The sequence below is a fragment of the Nannospalax galili genome, unplaced genomic scaffold (genome assembly GCF_000622305.1).
Source record: "Nannospalax galili isolate Female #2095 unplaced genomic scaffold, S.galili_v1.0 scaffold538, whole genome shotgun sequence".
Classification (NCBI taxonomy): Eukaryota; Metazoa; Chordata; class Mammalia; order Rodentia; family Spalacidae; genus Nannospalax; species Nannospalax galili.
Genome location: NW_008343842.1, coordinates 621878 through 640322, shown reverse-complemented (window position 1 = coordinate 640322; position 18445 = coordinate 621878). Strand labels below are relative to the sequence as shown.

At 43.3% G+C, this 18445-nt stretch overlaps 1 protein-coding gene across 1 annotated transcript in view; it reads left to right on the top strand.

The window, feature by feature from the left end:
• The window catches only part of Dnah8 (dynein axonemal heavy chain 8), a 308707-nt gene that overhangs the window by 80972 nt on the left and 209290 nt on the right, over window positions 1–18445 (top strand). The window contains exons 21-27 of the mRNA XM_008840196.1: window positions 3940–4049; window positions 7219–7325; window positions 10062–10134; window positions 11560–11752; window positions 13988–14184; window positions 15354–15480; window positions 17434–17669. Of these exons, the coding sequence (XP_008838418.1) occupies window positions 3940–4049; window positions 7219–7325; window positions 10062–10134; window positions 11560–11752; window positions 13988–14184; window positions 15354–15480; window positions 17434–17669 (1043 nt within the window). The remainder of the gene's footprint in view (window positions 1–3939; window positions 4050–7218; window positions 7326–10061; window positions 10135–11559; window positions 11753–13987; window positions 14185–15353; window positions 15481–17433; window positions 17670–18445) is intronic.

The window sequence follows — 18445 nt, the reverse complement described above, 5'->3', positions numbered from 1 at the left end:
CTGTGGAGAGGGCTCTCAACCTGCATTGTTACCTGTTGGGGGACCCTGCTGCTAAGGTTGTAGTCCTCCATGTCCGGATAGCTCTAAGGGGCTTGGTGCTATATGGAAGGACTCCCTTTTTCAGTGGGGGCCTCCTGTTCTCTGCCTGACTTACCTGGAAAGTGCCACCAAGCACGGATGCCTGACCTTATTTGGAACACAACCTTTGGCATAGTTACCTGCAATAAAACCCCCAGGTTTTTTCTACATGATAACTAGGCATTGCCCTGTAGTCGGATGATAGGACCCCCCTGCCACATGTACATAAAGCATACTATGAGGATCTATCAGCTGAGGCTTTGGCTACTGCCTCCACACTATATTTTCCCTAACCTCCACTGAATAAACAGAGCTGTTTCACTGAGTCTGGGCTGTATCACTGAATCTGCCTCCCGGAAGGGCTTTCTCCTGTCAGTGCTCACTGGCCATCCTGACCCCATTCTTTGCTTCTGCTCCCTTTGTTCTCATGGATCGGTGGCCAACGACCCACGAGGGGAGGGAGCGACCCCACAGTTACCTATTTTGTGATTCATTTATTTTTATTATATGTGTATGAGTGTTTTGCCTGCATGCATGTGAGTGTACCTGTGTCATGCAATGCCCATGGAGGACAGAGATGGTGTCAGATTCTTTGGAACTGCAGTTACAGGTGTTTGTGAGCCACCTGACCATGGTGTGGGGAGCAGAACTTGGGGTGCTCTGGAATAGCAGCAAATGCTCTTAACTGTTTAGCCATCTCTCCAGCCCTGAGATTTATGTCCTTTTAACAATATTTTTATTTATTATTATTATTGTTATTATTTTTAATTATTTATTTCATAACCATATGACTAGAAGAGGCATTTCATTACAACAGCATTGACATATTCAATATCAACTTCTAGAGCTAAGATGCTTCTCTTTCAAAACTAGCTGTAAATTATTAGGTTTACAGTTGAATTAATTCAGTTATACAATATTGTACTCTGTATAAACCCTATAAGACATAAAATTAAACGAAGTTTTAAACTTTAAAAAAGATATCAATTTCATTATTAAAATACACAGTTTCATACAGAAAACTTCATTTTTAATACAACTGACATTAAGACGCATATGTGTTTCTAATTTTTTTTTTAAAAATTAATTTTAAAATTTTGAAAAATATAAAGTCATCAGGTAGATTTCAATGGTATTGTTTTTCACATCTACTAATTATTAAGGAGAAAATTTTTATGCTTTGAAGAATTATTATAATTTTTAAAATTTATTTATACACCCACTTCCCAGGTAGCACCTTCCCATAGCCTCCCTCCCCTGACTAGAGCCCTTATTCTCTGATATCCCTGCTACTGTCTGCTGTGTTGTCGGCACCCCCAGCCATTCCCCACTACTTGCCCTTCTGGTGAATCTAGTCAGCCTATCTAGAGGCCTTTGTTTTAGGAGGGTCAGCTGTTCCTCATCTAGCAGTAATCAGTTGTCAATATTCCTTTGGATAAGATCTTATTATTTTTATTTTATGTGTATGAGTGTATTGCCTGCACCTATGTAAGTGCACCTGTGTTGCGTAATGCCTGAGAAGGTCAGAAGAGGGTATTGGATCCCCTGGAACTGGATCCATACCAAGGGCATAAACCATAATAAATTCATATAAAAATATGTTATATGGTTTTTCCAATAGCGCAAGAGACCCCGAGAAAACTTTGGTGGCATCATGCATCTATCTATCATTTATCTATCTATCTATCTATCTATCTATCTATCTATCTATCATCATCATCATCTATCATCTATCTATCCTTCCATCATCTATCTATCATCTATCTATCTATCTGTCTGTCTGTCTATCTGTCTATCTATCTATCATCTATCTATCATCATCATCAATCATCTATCTAATCTATATATGCCTTTCAAGTCTAATTTCTGTCCCCAGATGTCCTTTGGTGTGGATTGCTTTTCCCAGGGCTCTGTGCTTTCTCTCATCTGGCCAGCTTGGCTATCTCACACCCAGATGCAAGCCCTTTTTTTGTTGTAGTTTTTCAATGCTTGCTTTCATTTTATCAATTGGCAATATCATATAATGCTTTGATCAAGTCCAGTCCCCTGTTCTTCCCCTTCGATTCCTCCCTTATAACTGTCACCTCTATTCCCTCCCAATTTCCAAATTTCATGTTTCTCTTCTTTTTAAACCCCTGGAGTTCACATAGTGCTGCATGTGCATGGGTGTGGGGCCATCTACTGGAGCATAGGTAGCTTCTCGGGCTGCATCCCTGAAGAAAACAGGAGCTGGCTTTGTGAGTGAATTGAGAGAACATTCTAATCAGAGATCCCATGGAAATGGTATTGTCTGGGGGAGGAGGGAGGGAAGGAGGGAGGGAGAGAGAGAGAGACAGAGAGAGAGACAGAGACAGAGACAGAGAGAGACAGAGAGACAGAGACAGATGCAGTAGTCTAAAGTTCATGACCTGTCTTTTCAACCAGTACTGAGCATCAAAGACCACAGTGATTCTCAACAAAGGGGTGGGACCTCCCCCCCACTACCACCCCCCCAGGAACATTTGACAAAGTCTGGAGGCGTCCTTGGTTGGCACACAGTATGGGTGGTCACTAGTGGCTTCTAATGCATAGAGGCCAGGGATTCTGGAAAAACATCCTCCAGGGCAGCCTCAGTAGCAAAGGATTATGGGTCTCAGAATGCCAGTAGCCCTGATCCAAAGTGAGTATTCTCAACACAGTGTCTTCCTCTTAGAGTTTTCCACTTTTTACCTGTTCATGTCCCAAGTGTCAAAATCACAAAATATCAGTTCATTAAGTTACAAAACTCAAGGTATAAATGGATAACTGAGAGAGATGTGGTGTGTGTGTGTGTGTGTGTGTGTGTGTGTGTGTGTGTACACCAGAGACCAGTTCAGATATTTTTCTTCAGGATGCTGTCCACCTGGGTTTAAAATTTTAAAAATTACATTTATTTATTTGTTGTTTGTTTGTTTGTTTTGTATATGTGTGTGTGTGTAGAGCACCATGCCTGTGTGGACATCAGAGGACAACTTTTGGAAGTCAGTTCTCTTCTTCCATCATGAGGGTTCCAGGAATCGAACTCAGGTCCTCAGGCTTGGCAGCAAGTGCCTTTACCCACAGAGTCATTTTGCCAGCCCACATTTAGGTTGTTTCTGAGACAGACTTTCTCACTGGCCTAGAATTCACCAGTGGCTAGGCTGGCTAGCCATTGAGCCCCAGGCATCCACCTGACTCTGCCTCCACAGTGTTGGGATTACAAACACGTCACCATCTTTGACTTTTCATGTGGGTGCAGGAGACCAAACTCAGGTCCTCCTGCTTACATATAGACTAGTCTGGCCTCAATCTCACAGAGATCTGCCTGCCTCTGCCTCCCGAGTGCTGGGATTAAAGATGTGCACTACCACACTTGATATTTTTCCTCATTCTAGATACTAAGAGTATATTGATGGAATATATTTCAGATGAATGATGATTCTTTTGAGATGGATAATTTAAGTTGAATTCCTAAAGAAGGCAAAAGAAATCCTAAATGGAAAAATAGTTTTTGTAATATTTTAAAAAATAAGATTTATTTAATTTTATTTTAGATGTATGAGTGTTTTGCATGTGTGTATGTAAATATACCACATGCGTGCACTGCTCACAGAGGCCAGAAGAAGGCATTGGAGTCCCTGGAACTAGAATTACAGATAGTTATTAGCTGCCATGGGGGTGCTGGGTGCCCAAACCGGGTCTTCTGCAAGAGCATCCAGTGCTCTTAACTGCTGAGCCATCTCTCCAATCCCAGAACTTTTTTTTTAAATCTAAAAGGAACTTCATAATAAGGATGGGTCACATAGGTTAAGTGTAATCCTGAAAAGTCAAGTGTTCCATTTTTGCTCTGTCTTCTGTTTCTAGAGCAGAGGAAACATGTGGTTTTTGGAAGTGAAACGGAGGAAGGTGACAGCCTGGACTTTGAGGCTGAGGTGAGAGAAGCTGACATCAATGACAAAGATGAATTTAAGAAGGTATTTATCATGGGACAACCTCACATAGTTTCCTGGAATTATGAATCATAAGACTGTAGATAACACAAATGGGGCTGCATTTGGGCAGGTCTGAACCATTCTTATAGCAGAACCCAGAAAATACAATGTTCAATTTTTTTTCTTACATTGTAGGATCAGAAAAGAGCTGGTCATCTTTACAGTCTTCCCCAATGTCCTCATTTTGATACGATTCTACTCAGCAGGTTACATAATATTATACTGATTGCCTGTGTTTCTTTTTTTAAATATTATTTTAGTTTTATGTGTATGAGTGTATTGCCTGTATACGTATAAGTGCACCTGTGTACGTATAAGTGCACCTGTGTTGTACAATGCCCACAGAGGTCAGAAGGGGGCATTGGATTCCCTGGAATTGGAGTTATGGTTGGTTGTTAGCCACCATGTGGGTGTGGGGAACTGAACCCAGGTCCCAGTTAAGAGCCAGTGCTCTTAACTGCCGAGCCATCTCTCCAGCCCCCTTTGTTTCTTTTCTTAAAGATTATTTTTATTTATTTATTTATTTATTTATTTATTTATTTATTTATTTATGTGTGTACGTTCATATGTGCATGTGTGTACTGGTGCCCATAGAGGCCATAAGAGGAAATCAGATCCCCTGGAACTAGAGTTGGAGGCTGTTGTGAGCTGCCCAGTGTGGGTGCTGGTAACTAAACTCAGGTCCTCTGCAAGAGCAGTGTGTCCTCTTAACCATTGGAACATGTCTCCAGCCCCCTGTGTTTCTTTATATAGAAAGTACGACTTTGGGGGTGTTGGGGCCATTACAGTCACCTCAGAGTGCAGTCCTGGTCCCAGTTCTGGACGTCGCTACCTCTTTTGTACAAATTGCTGCTCCTTCATTCTGTCACTTTCCCTTCACCCCTTTGTTGACTTAACTTTTGTCACTCAAGGAGACATGAACAAATGTTACTCCAGATAGAGCATCAACAACAGACCTAAGAAACTATTCCACCAGAGTCTAGCTTGGTGAACCGATGAGTTTATTGAGTTTACTTATAGGAGCATAGAAGGATGAGGGGGTCACTTTAGGTATTACCAGTGAGTAAAACCAGAACAGTTGCATTGATGAGAAGTCCCAACCCAATGTGGATGGTGAATTCCTCATAGATGGAGTCTCCCTTTCAGCTAGTCCTCTACATCCAGAATATTCTAGTACCTCCTAGGACCCTATGCAGGTGGGACAGCATCGCCTATCTCTGGTGATGGAAGGGGGTATGTTGTACAGGAAAGAGTGCCTGGAATCTCAGGTGAGGGTCTAATGATCTACCCCACCCTGTCCTGTCCGAGGTGCAGTCATCAGGCCCCATCCTGAAAGTATCTTTGCAGGTTATCACCTTTTTTAAAAATTAAAATCATAATGGTTGTTATGCCTGGAGGACTATATTCCACAACACCCACATCCTCTCTGCGGTGGTTTGAATGAGGAATGTCCCCCATAGGCTCCAAGTGTTTTGGTACTTGGCCCCAGTTGGTGGGGCTGTTTGGGGAGGTTTAGGAGGTGTGGCCTTGCCGGAGGAGGCACACAGCTAAGGTGGGCTCTGAGAGTTCATAGCCTTGCCCCACTCTTAGTGTCTCTCAGCTTTCTGCTCTGACTGCCTCTGCCACCATGCCTCCCTGCCGAGCTGCTCAACTCCTCTCCCTCTGGAACCAAATAAACTCTTTTTTATAAATTGCTTTGGTCATGGTGTTTTATCACAGCAACAGAAAAGTGATACACTCCATTTTAAAAAAAAAAGATTTTATTTATTTTTATTTTTATGTGTATGAGTGTTTTGCCTGCATGTAAATGCACCCATATGGTGCAGTGCCCATGGAGGACAGAAGAAAGTGTCAGAGTCCCCTGGAACTGGAGTTCAGGATGGGTGTTAGTCACCATGTGGGTGTTGGGAACGGAACCTGGGCCCTCTGGAAGAGCAGCCAGTGGTCTTAACCACTGAGCCATCTCTCCAGCCCCCTCATTCACTTCTGTTTTACTAACACTCACATGCTCTAAATCAGTTTTGGAAATTAGCAAATAGAATATATTTATTCTATTTTTGCCTTCCTGTAGCAGTATAGATTTGGGGGAAGGGTGTTGAGATAGGGTCTCCTGGTAGCCCCAGGTGGCCTGGAACTTGCTGTGTAATCCAGGCTGGCCTTGATCTCACAGGGATGTGCCTGCCTCTGCCTCCTGAGTTCTGGGATTAAAGGTTTGCACCACCAACCCCTTAGACTTCTCAGTACCAGGCACCAGACAATCCCCAACCACCAGAGGGAGTCAGCTGGAGAGGAAGCAGTCCCTCCCTCTCTTCAGTCCTTGTCTGAGGTGTGCTCTTGTCATTAAGGCAAGACTGAGCACTGTCAGTCTCTCCCCTTGGGGACCACTATCACCTCTGCCTCTCAAACCCATCTCCCACAGTGCTGCCAGAATGGTCTCTAACAGATTTGGACCGTATCTGTGCTTTAGCTAGGTAATTCATCAGCAGGAACCACTCTCAAAAGCTTGACATACCTGCTTGTTTGGAGAACTCTTCTGTCTCGACTTGACCTGACTCTCCCACTAGCCTTAAAGGGGCAGGGCTCCACGGTAATCAAAAGACAAACAACCAGGACCTGGCCCAGCATGGAATTCATGATAGAAGTCAAAGGTTCTGGAGGAAGTGGGAACTGGTCTAGCACACAGGACCTGAGTTTGAGTCCTATCACGACCAAGCCCCATTTCCAAATCATGATGATAAAAAGTAGGGCTGGATCCACTACACCTATATAGACTCATTCACTTCCTGTGTCCATACCTCACGTCAAGTATTGAGAAGCTCCGCATTTGAAGTGTTTCAACTTTTGGAATGAGTTGTTGACTGTTGAATAAACCAAGTTTTTTTCAAATACACTGTTGCTGAATTCCGGCTCTTTGCTTAACTCCTCCTGTGCTTTGCTCTGTGTTTTTGAGAGCACACTTTTCAGATGTTGTTATTTATCTAAAGAAACCCAGGCAAGCAGTGTGGGATTGAATTTATTTCTAACAGAATCATTGAAATTGTATAGTTTATTCTTTCTTACCAGTCACGTGTCGCTTTTAATATTGAGCTGCTGCTTTGGGAATGTAAGAGGTCATTTCTGGTATTAAATTTAACGTGGTTTCTTATTACAGGAATGTAAAGAAGTCTATGCTTTTTTCTCTCATCAATTACTAGACAGTCTTCAAAAAGCTACATGCTTATCTTTGGACACAATGAAAAAGAGAATATTTGTTGGCAGGCAAGTTGAAAATGTGCTAAAAATAAAAATATCTAATACTACCTGTAATAATATAATTTAATAATATCTTTGTTATTTATTTTTGAGACAAGGTCTTATGTAGCCCAGGCTGTTGCTAAGGATGACCCTGAACTTCTGATCCTGCTTCCACTTCTCAAGCGCTGAGATTACAGGGGTGCACCGCTATGTTGAGTTTATCTAGTGTTGGGGATCAAGCCCAGGGCTTTGTGCATAGTAGGCAAGCACTACTAAAGGGTCTCCCTGGTCAAGGGGACACTAAGATGGATTATTGGAGGTAAGAAGTTTATTAGAAGAGTTATTAACACCACGGACAGACAGATAACAGCATGAAGGGGGCTCTGAGGAGCATTTAGGCCTCAGCACCAGAGACAGCACAGCAGGGGCTCCTGAAGAAAGGAATTTGGAGGCCCAAGTGGCTTCCTGAGGATGGGAGAGGTGTCACAGCACAAGCCTGAGACCAGGCTCTCTGATTCCCAGGCAGGAGGCAGGGAAGAGGGAGGGGGCAGGATGTGTGGTCATCAGAACCCCTTTGATATAAATTCCCTCACCCCCCCCCCGCCCCCGACTTAGAATGCTGTTAGGTAGAGACTCAGGGACAGCTGTCCTCAGTAGGGTGCCTGTTAATGAGCGCAGAAGGGCCTCTGCCCAGTGAGCAGTCTGGCCTGGATTCTAACATTACTTTAAAAAAAAATACATATATATATATATATGTATATATATATAATCTATTATTTTTATGTGCATGGGTGTATTGCCTGCATGTATCTGAGTGTATCCCTGATATGTAATGCCCAAGGAGATCAGAAGAGGGTGTTGGATTCTCCTGGAACTGGAGTTATGGATGGTTGTTAGCCTCCATGTAGGTGCTGGGAATCGAACCTGGGTCCTCTGCAAGAACAGCCAGTGCTTTTAACCACTGAGCCATCTCTCCAGCCCCGGGTTAGCTTGCTTGATAGCTCTTCATTGAAAGAATGGGAAGTGAGTGGTACAAATCAGCTCTCTGCTTTTAAACTGGGATGTCTTTATTTTCCTTCTGGATCCCAACCCCCTTTTTGCTGGTGTTTGTACATGGACAGGTGTTTCTGTAGATGTGACAGCTTTGCTGGTTCTCAAGGAAAAACAGAGTTTGCATTTTTCAAATCATCTTGTCTAGGAGAGCAGTGGACGGCAAGGCAGAAGGAGCTGGCCGAACGGATTCAGGTGTCTGTGCGCATGCTTCATCACCAAGCCCATGCGTCTATGTGTCTGTACATCAGTGATATTGTTTAACAAGCAGCTTTTGGAAGACTTTGACTAGAAACTTCCTGTCTAAGCTGGGCCTGGAGGCACAGGCCTGTAATCCCAGTTATTCAGGAGGCCAAAGCAAAAGGAACAGAATCAAGGTCTGTGAGGTCTAGAGAAGGAGTTCAAGGCCAGCCAAGGAAACTTAGCGACCCAGTCTTAAAATAAGAAGTAAAAAAGGGTGCTGCAATATAGCTCAATGGTAGAGTAGTTTCTGAGCATGCGTGAAGCCCTGTCAATCTCTAGTATTGTAAAAATAAAGTATATGAAGTATGCTTTTTGTTGGTAATAGTCTACATTGCTCCAAGGCTGAGAGCAAAGCATCCCATTCGTTAACATCATTAAATGGTTACTTATTACTGACAGAAAGCAACACTCAAATACTAGAAAATGCACATGATATTACCATTTTACTTCTGGGACTATTACTGTGGGTTTTTTTTTTTTCAGTGCTTTGCAATTTATGATTCTATGATAAATAACCTTTCCTGTTGGGAGCCTGAGGCTCAGCCATTTCTCAGGGCTGCTGGCAGACCTGAGTTGGTGACCTCTCCATTCAGGCCATAACCTTGGCTCACAGCCAGGGCCAGACAATCTTGGCCCACAACCTTGGCCCACGGCCTTGTTCTCCTTTCCAGTGAACAGCCCTGTTCTCCGTAAATCAGTAGATTCCTCCCTTAGAGAACTCAGGCCGCCGCATTCTGACCGGTTTGATTGCTCACTCTTCACTTCTTTGTTCTCATCCTCTATTTAAACTCATGCTTGTGCTTCAGTAAACGAGACTTGATCAGAGCCCTGTCTTGTCTCCATTTCTCTTGTCGCTTGCCTCACCCACGGCCCCACCCCCCAATCCAGGTACCTCGTTGCAGACCCCTTCTTTTTGCTCTTTTTTTTTTTTTTTTTTTGCACTTTCCTTCTTTTTCTTTTTGGTGTTTAGAGACATAGTCTCATTGAGTAACACTGGCTAGGCTGGCTTGGAACTCACTATGTAGACCAGGCTAACCTCAAACTCACAGAGATCTACCTGTCTCTGCCTCCCAGGTGCTGGGACTAAAGGTGTGCACTACCATGCCTGGCTAAGTAACATTCTTTGGATGTAATTTGATATTTTAAAAAATGGTCTTTATGGGGCTGGAGAGGTGGCTCTGCTCTTGCAGAGGACCTGGGTTCGATTCCCAGCACCCACATGGCGGCTACGAACCGTCCTTAACTCCAGTTCCAGGGGAATCTGACACCTTCTTCTGACCTCCTTGGCATTGCACGATATGGGTGCACTCACATACATGCAGGCAATACACTCATACACATAAAATGAAAATAATAAATAAAAATAATTTTAAAAAATGGTCTTTATTTTTAGGGTGGAAACTTGTAAAATAGCAAATTGAAACTTTAGGCTGTTGCTCACCAGCTAAATTGTTCGTTTTATTCTAGCAAAGGACGAAGATGGTCAGAAAATATTATTTCCTTCATAAAAACTGAAGTACATCTTGCAATTCCTAATGTGGTAAGTATTTTTATACACACTGATATTTTAGTAATGTAGTTAAGAAGCACAGTAATAGATGTTTGTCTAGTGTGTGAGACTGTGCATCCCCACAATTGCAAAAATAAGTAAATAAATAAAAAATATTAGAACTGAACTTTCACCTGGAGGAAGATCTTGGTTCCATGTATTTTTTTAATTGATTAATTAATTAATTTATGTGTCGTGTGCATGTGTGTGTGTGTGTGTATGTACAGAACCTGTAGAGACCAGAGAGAGTGCTGGAGTTACAGGCAGGTATGAGCTGCCCAACTTGGGTGCTGGGAACCAAACTCTGGTCCTCTGAAAAATCAGTAAGTTCTTTCAGGTGCTAAGCATGTATTTTTATTTTTACTTCCCCCTGTCTTGAAAAAATAAAAGTGTCATCATTTATATGTTATTAAAAGTGTCTGAGCTGGGGGTAAATTGGTGTAGCTCAGTAGTAGAGCTTTAGCCTAGTATATAAAGAGGCACTGGGGTTTGATTCCTAGCAATGCACACACACATGTGTGAATGCATGCACACACACACAGACATAAAATAAACACATATGCATACACATACACAGACACACACAAAGACAAGCACACAAACACACAGATGCAAACACACACAGAGACATACACATAAACACACCCACAAACATGCACATAAACACAAGCGCACACAAAAACAGAGACACAGAAACACACACGCACACACACGTGCACACAAACATGCACACACACGCACGCGCACACACGCACACACATGCGCGCACGCACACACATGCACACACATGCGTGCACGCACACACACGTACACACGCACACGTGCACACACATACGCACACGCACATGCACACACAGGCATGCACCTTCTGCAGAGCTCATGATGTATTCCAAGCTGATGTGTGAGATAAGATTTTCTCTGCTGTCAACTGCAAATAGAAATCACCCTGCTTTTTCTTTACACATTAAAATAAAACCATCAAAGGAGCCTCAGTCCCTTTCCCAAAGCCACCACAGTGGGGCACCTCATTAAATATTGCAGAATAAGAAGAAGGAGCCGGTGTACTGAACTCCGGAGCCTCCCAACAGCCCTCTTCTCTGTAACTGCCCCAGCTGCTCACTGCTGTCTGGCCCGAGGGTGCACGCCTCCCAACACCACATTAGCCCAGTCCTGAAGGGACTTCTTAGCTGCTTTGACACACTTCAAAGGACTGAAACCAGAGACCTGGTGCTATAGCTTGCAATAGGTAGAACGGAGGAGCCTACAGCGCCCCCTTCTGGCACAACCCTCTCCTACAAGCAGCCGGCCATTTGTGCTGCCACAGGCTTGCCTGATTAGGGAGAAACTCAATGACATGAATCAGAGGGAGGGCTGTATGTGCTGGTGGAATTATGCAGTGGTCACTACTTCCCGTAGGTAATGATTCCCAGCCTGGATGACATTCAACAAGCCATCAACCGCATGATCCAGCTTACCCTGGAGGTCAGCAGAGGCGTGGCACACTGGGGACAACAGCAGGTCAGACAAATGAGGTCTATTCCTAACAGCGCCTCTCGAACCACTGCTGATCAAGACCAATCAACCACAGGAAAAATGCTGAAGAAAGAAAGTAAGGAAGTTGAAACACCCGCGTTTAATCCCCAGCATAGTGGGAGAAAACAAAAAACCTTCACAGAATCTTCACAGAATTGTAGAGGCAGAACTGTTATTAAGTGGGCCTTCTGGCCCTTCCTAGGTTTAAAAAGATTTATTTTTATTTTAAAGTGTGTGTGTGTGTGTGTGTGTGTGTGTGTGTGTGTGTGTGTACATGAATGCAGGTACCTGCGGAGGCCAGAAAAGGGCGTCAGATCCCCCCTGGAGCTAGAGTTACAGGTGATTGTGAACTGCTTGATGTGGGTGCTGGGAACTGAACTCAGGTCCTTTACCAGAACAGCAAGTACTCTTAACTGCAGTACTATCTCTCTAGCTCCCTGATTTATTTATTTATTTTTAATTTTGAGTGTACAAGTGTTTTCCTACATATATGCAGTGTACTATGCCTGCAGAGGCCAGAAGAAGGCATCAGATCCCCTGTAAGTAGAGTTACTGATGGGTTGTTAGCTGCTACGTGGGTGCTGGGAACTGAGCCCAGGTCCTCTGCAAGAGCAGCCAGTGCTCTTAACCACTGACCCCTCTCCAGTGCGCATGTGTGCGCGCGCACACATGCACACACACACACACACACACACATTTTGAAGGCAGGGTCTCATGTAGCCAAGCTGCCCTCAAACTCACTATGTGGTGAAAGAACTGATCCTCCTGCCTCTACTTCCCAAGCATGACACCATACCCAACTTTAGAAGTTAGATTTATATGTTTGCTCTTTACATTTTCCACTGATAAAACTGGTATCCCTCCGTATTTCATCTAAAACATAGCATGCAGCCATTTCTGTCTTCTGGTCACGGATGAACAAAGTTTTTTTTTTTTTTTAATCACTGTTTTACTGTAGTAATTATGAAAGGCCAAAAATGGAAATAAACCTCGACACTGATTTTCCTCGCCACATCACATTTGCTCTAATAAACTTTATTTCACTTTTCATAGCTGCATGATTGGTTATAGCCCCAAATTGCTGACAAATGTCCCAGCACGTGGGTGGATGAGCAAGAATGGTCTAGGCAGTGGGGTTCTCAGTAGTAGAAAAGACTGACTTACCAAAGCATGCCACAACATCCATCGGTTAAGCCAGTACCTTGTATTTTATTTTGCTTTAACTTTGCATAAATATAAAGATAGTAAAAGAGCAAACAGTCTTGCAGTTTGTGGGTAAACTCAATAGATGCTGGTCAACATAGCTAATTGCTCCTCTGCAGGAGTATGGGCCGCATAACACCACATTAAGTCATTTCAAAGGCAAAGCTGGGAGTCTAGAATTTCAGGTGAAATCACATGCTTCTTAATTGTTAACAACTGTTTGAAAACCAAAGCGTTGCATGGACCAATTAAAAGCTGACTGACCAAGGTGTGGTGACACACACCTGTCATCCCAGTACTCAAGGAGGTGAAGGCAAGAGGATCAGAAGCTCAAGGGCACCCTCAGCTACACAACCAATTCAAGGCCAGGCTGAATTACATAAAATTCTGTATAAAAGAAACAAGAGGTGGAGCGAGGGCAGCAAGATGACTCTGTAGATAAAGGCTCTGGCCGCTGAGCCTAATGATCTGAGTTGGAGCTACAGAACCCATATGGCGGAAGGAGAAAACCTCTGACCTCCACACATACAACATGTTGTGCATACACACACACACACACACACTTAAATAAATAAATGTAAAAAAGTATTTGGGACCAGGGAGATGGCTCAATGGGTAAAGGTGCTTGCTGCTAAACCTGATGGCCTCAGTTCAGTCCTTGGGACCTGTATAGTGGAAGGAGAGGACTGACTCCTCCAACTTGTCCTCTGACCTCCATAGGTACACTGTGGAATGTGTACCCACACACCCACATGCAGACACAATAAATGAACAGATAAATGTGTGTATGTATGTAATAAAGCACAACCCCTAAACCACATACACTTTTTACTATTTATTTATTTGGTTTTTTTTTTTTTTTTTTTTTTTTGAGACAGGATCTCCTTGTAGCTCCAGCTAGCCTGGAACTTCCTATGTAGACTAGGCTGGTCTATCTCTCAGAAATCTGCCTGCCTCTGCCTCCCAAGGGCTGGGATTAAAGGTGTGAGCTACTACACCCCTCCATATGCATTTTTAAAGAGCACTATATATATATATATATAAAATAGTTGACAATACTTAAAGTTGAATACAGATATTCTCTATAGTTAGAAACATCTGTTTTCAGGATCTTTTGAAGAAACCGTTCCTGCGAGGAAGCTGAAGAACTTTTACCCTGGTGTGGCAGAGCACAAGGACATCTCCAAGCTGGTCCTCCTCCTCTCCTCCTCTGTGAACTCTCTCCGGAAGGCAGCCAATGAGGCCCTACAGGACTTCCAAAAGTACAAGAGTCTCTGGACAGAAGACCGGGATGTCAAAGTCAAGGTGCCTCCTCTAATTGTGGTGTTCTTTGGGTTTCAACTGCTTGTCTCTGTTGAGGGGTGTGTGTGTGTGTGTGTGTGTGTGTGTGTGTGTGTGTGCATGCGCGCATGCATGCTTGTTACTGTGTATTTGTATCTGTATGTGGTGTGTGTGCAGCGTGTGGTGTGTATGAATGTGTATGTGCAGTGTGTGAATGTGTGTGTGTGCTTGTGAGTGGGTATATATGTATGTATGTGGTGTGTGGTACTCATGAGAGAGTAAGAATCCACCAATACCAAGCACCCAGATGTAGCTAGGGTAATTCTCACCATGACACTCTGAGGCAATTGATAATGATGAGGCTTTGACAAATTTTGTTTAATTCCCTTAAAAAGCCAAGTGCATGTGCCCAGTGCAGCTCAGAGCCCAGGCACTCAGCACAGCTGTGCTTTTGGTTAGAGTCTCAAGGAAGCTTCTGAACCCAGACTAACCAGTCCTGGCATTCTGTGAAACCCCTTCACCTGGCCTCCTGTCCAGGCCTATCAGGACAGCCCATTCTCTTGGAGGCCACCCTATGGGGAGCCTGCCCTGAGATGGTGGATGGGAAGTGCAGAGTGAACTCTGGGGACTTGTAGGTCTGGCTACAAGCCCACTTGATTAAGAGTGCAACAGTTTTTTATACATAAGAGAAACTAGCAGTTACATATAGCTTCTGCAGTTGGATACAAAGCATCAGAACATTTTTAGACGAAAAAATAGCAACAGTAACTTTTTGCTGCTGTAAGCTAAGGCAATTATATAGCAGGATATTTATACCTTACTCAGGGTTATTGTCTGGTGATTGGTCAAGATGTTTGCTTTCTCAGGACAGGGAAGTTAAGATGCCTTTCTTAGAATGAGGAACACCGTCAGCCTATCTGATCTAGTCAACTTCCTCTTCCAATCATGCAACAGTTCCACAGGTCAGGGTCCTGAGACACCTGTGTTCAGGGTCGCACCCATAAGCAGAGGTTATGGTTTGATCTCAGGTTGTGTGTTCCACTCATTCAAAGACAGGCCATCCCAATCTCCAACACATTCTCTTCCACAGCATGGACAAGTGTATGAACAAGTGCAGTTTCCAATTTATTATAAGTGCATAATTTACTTCACTAAGGACTGAAAAAAGTATTAACTCTTGCTTTGCCTGACAGGACTTTTTAGCCAACAACCCCTCTCTGACTGAAATCAGATCAGAAATTCTCCACTATGCAACCTTTGAAGAGGAGATTGATGAGCTAAAACCTGTTATTGTTGTGGGAGCCCTCGAACTGCACACGGGTAACTTAAACAATGTTTGTCACTGAAAGGTCTGGGGGCACTGAGATGGATTGTTGAAAGTAAAGAGTTATTAGAAGGGTTAGTAATACCATGGACAAGCAGACATCCAGGAGGATCGGTAGGCTCTGAGGAGAATCAGGCTCCTTGACAGAACTGGGGTCTCTTCTTATAGCTTCCTGAGGAAGGAGGTGTTTCACAGAACTAGCCTGCAACCAGCTTCTCTGATTCCCAGGCAGGAGGCAGGGAAGGCGGGTGGGGACCAGGATGTGTGACCACTGATATTCCCTTTGGTATAAACTCCCTTCTCTAGGTGAGAAATCGGGGCAGCTTGGAAGTCTGTTAGAGGCTCACAGACAGTGCCCTCAGCAGGTGTCTGTGGGTCTCCGAATGGCTGTAGCAGGGATTGTGGCCTGAGCAGCGCTCTGGTCTAGAATCTGATATGGAGAGAATATTTTCACATGTTATGATATTTTCTTTGGAGTCCCAAGGGACATCAGAATATGAATTGTGAAATGGTGTTTTACTTAGCAAGCAGCTGTTAAGCAACTTTGATGTTGAAAATGCTTAAGAAGTCCTAGATCATCCATACTCTTTTTCATTTGTTTTTATGAGACAGTTCCATGTAGCTTAGGCTAGCCTCAAGCTCACTTTGTAGCTCAAGATATGACCTTGAACTCCTGATCTTTTTGCCTCTACCTTCTGAGTATTGGGATTACAGACATGAGCCACCACACCCAGTTTACACCATTTAAAATTGAAAGGTATGGGGTTGGAGAGATGGCTCTGCAGTTAAGAGCACATAGGGCTCTTGAAAGGGACCTGGATTCAGTTCCTGGCACCCATGTCAAGTGGCTCACAACTGTCTGTAACTCCAGCTCTAGGGGATCCAGTACCCTCTTCTGGCCTCTGTGAGCACAGCACTCATGCATATAGCCACAGAGAAATACATGATTTAAAAACAAATCTTTAAAGACTAAAATAATACAAGGCAGAGGCAGGTGGATCTCTGTGAGTTCAAGGCCATCCTGGTCTACATAGTGAGTTCCAGGACAGCTGGGGCTACAGGGAGACCCTGTCTCAAAAACATAAAAATAAATAAATATATATATTATAGAATCCAAGATGTATCTAGATCTTCAGAATGGACCAGGGGACAGTGTAGAAAGCTGAGGAACTGGCCAGGTGTGGTGGCGCACGCCTTTAATCCCAGCACTTGGGAGACAGAAGCAAGCAGATCTCTGTGAGTTCAAGGCCAGCCTGGGCCAAATATCGAGTTTCAGGCTAGTCAGGGCTATATAGTGAAACTCGTCTCAACACACATGCACATGTGCACACACACGCACGCACGCACACGCACGCACACACACAGGCTGAGGAAGTCCTCTCCACCTGTAACGTCCTCTTCCTTTTTCTGCTCCTCAGATTGTGACTGTCCCCTCCCTGCAACTCTCATTGCAAATTTTCCAGAAAGGACTGTTTTGATTGGTCTGTAATGGGTCTGGATTGACCTGGGATAGTCAAGTCAGGTTATAGAAATGTTCTAACTATATGGCTGAGGCAGGAAGTAGAATAACAGAAAAATTAAAGCCACGGCATAGCAGGAGAAACAATAGATTTCACTCTACTGAAAGGCGCTTCCCTAGAGGAAAGTAGGGGCATGTGAGGGCTGCTAATAGGATGTCCAGAGCCCAGCAAGTTTCACACAGCAGTGAAATCCCTACAGAAATTCTCCCTCACAGGCTGTCGCATCCTTCTCAAACAGCCAGATAGACTTCTTAGAGATGGGGCAGACTTTGAAATCTAATAATTTTACAGCACAGCTAACAAATGAGTCAGGCTTCAAGTGACCAAGAGCCAGCCATGTGTGATCAGTGACTACTGAATGGAACGGGACAGCTGAGATGCTCAGATAGAGAATCTTTTCAGCCTTTTAATCTTTCTGGTCTTCCTCAGAGCCAGTGAAGTTAGCCTTATCAATCGAGGCCAAGGCATGGAAGATGTTACTCTGTCGATATTTGAATGAAGAATATAAAAAGAAAATGTCAGACATGATAGCATTTATCAATGAATACTTGAAAAAGTTGTCTAGACCGATTCGTGACTTAGATGATGTCAGATTTGCAATGGAAGCTTTGTCTTGTATCCGGGAGAATGAAATTCAAATGGACATGACTTTGGGGCCAATTGAAGTAAGAATTATATTTTTCTTTCCTGAAATGCTTCTTAAAAATAGAAGCATGCTAAAAAAAAGTGACTTTATTAATGCATTTCATCATCTATTAGATGAAATGGTCTCTTTTCTGATGCTGATGTCTATGGGGGAATTTTAACAATTATCAACAGGGAATTGCATAGAGAGGAATATTAACATATTAAAATACTTTATTGGGTTAGATAATTTCTATTTTTGATACTGACACCAAAATTTAATGAGAGATATTGATTGTAACCTCTCATATTAATTCCTGTGTTAAGTAAGTTCTCCAGATATCTTTAGCTACCTCAGAAACCGATTGTAGGTTTCCCTCATTAGCATATGCATGCCATGGGCAGGAGAGTAGTAACAGCCCATGTAAGCTCAATAGCAACCTCCAGGCACTTAGATGAACGAAAGATAAAGGTTGGAAAAAGTACTGTATTCTATTATTACTGTAATAAATTACCAAAAAGTATAAATTCTCAATGGCTTGAATCAAACAATGTCTCCTAGCCATAAAAATTTAGCCAGGAGCTCCTCCCAAGCCCATGTGACCCCTGAGGAACAGATCCTCAAACGACCTTAAGAGTAAAAATAAATCGGTTTATCTGGACCAACTATATGGCCTTAAACACCCAAAAGGAAAGTATAACCAAAGATTAAAGGGGCCAATATAATTTCATAAGAGTCCATATGTATAGGTAAAGGCTACATAACAAGCAACAATGCCAGATAGGAGATACCTTCTTTTGAGTTGTTGGCCAGGGT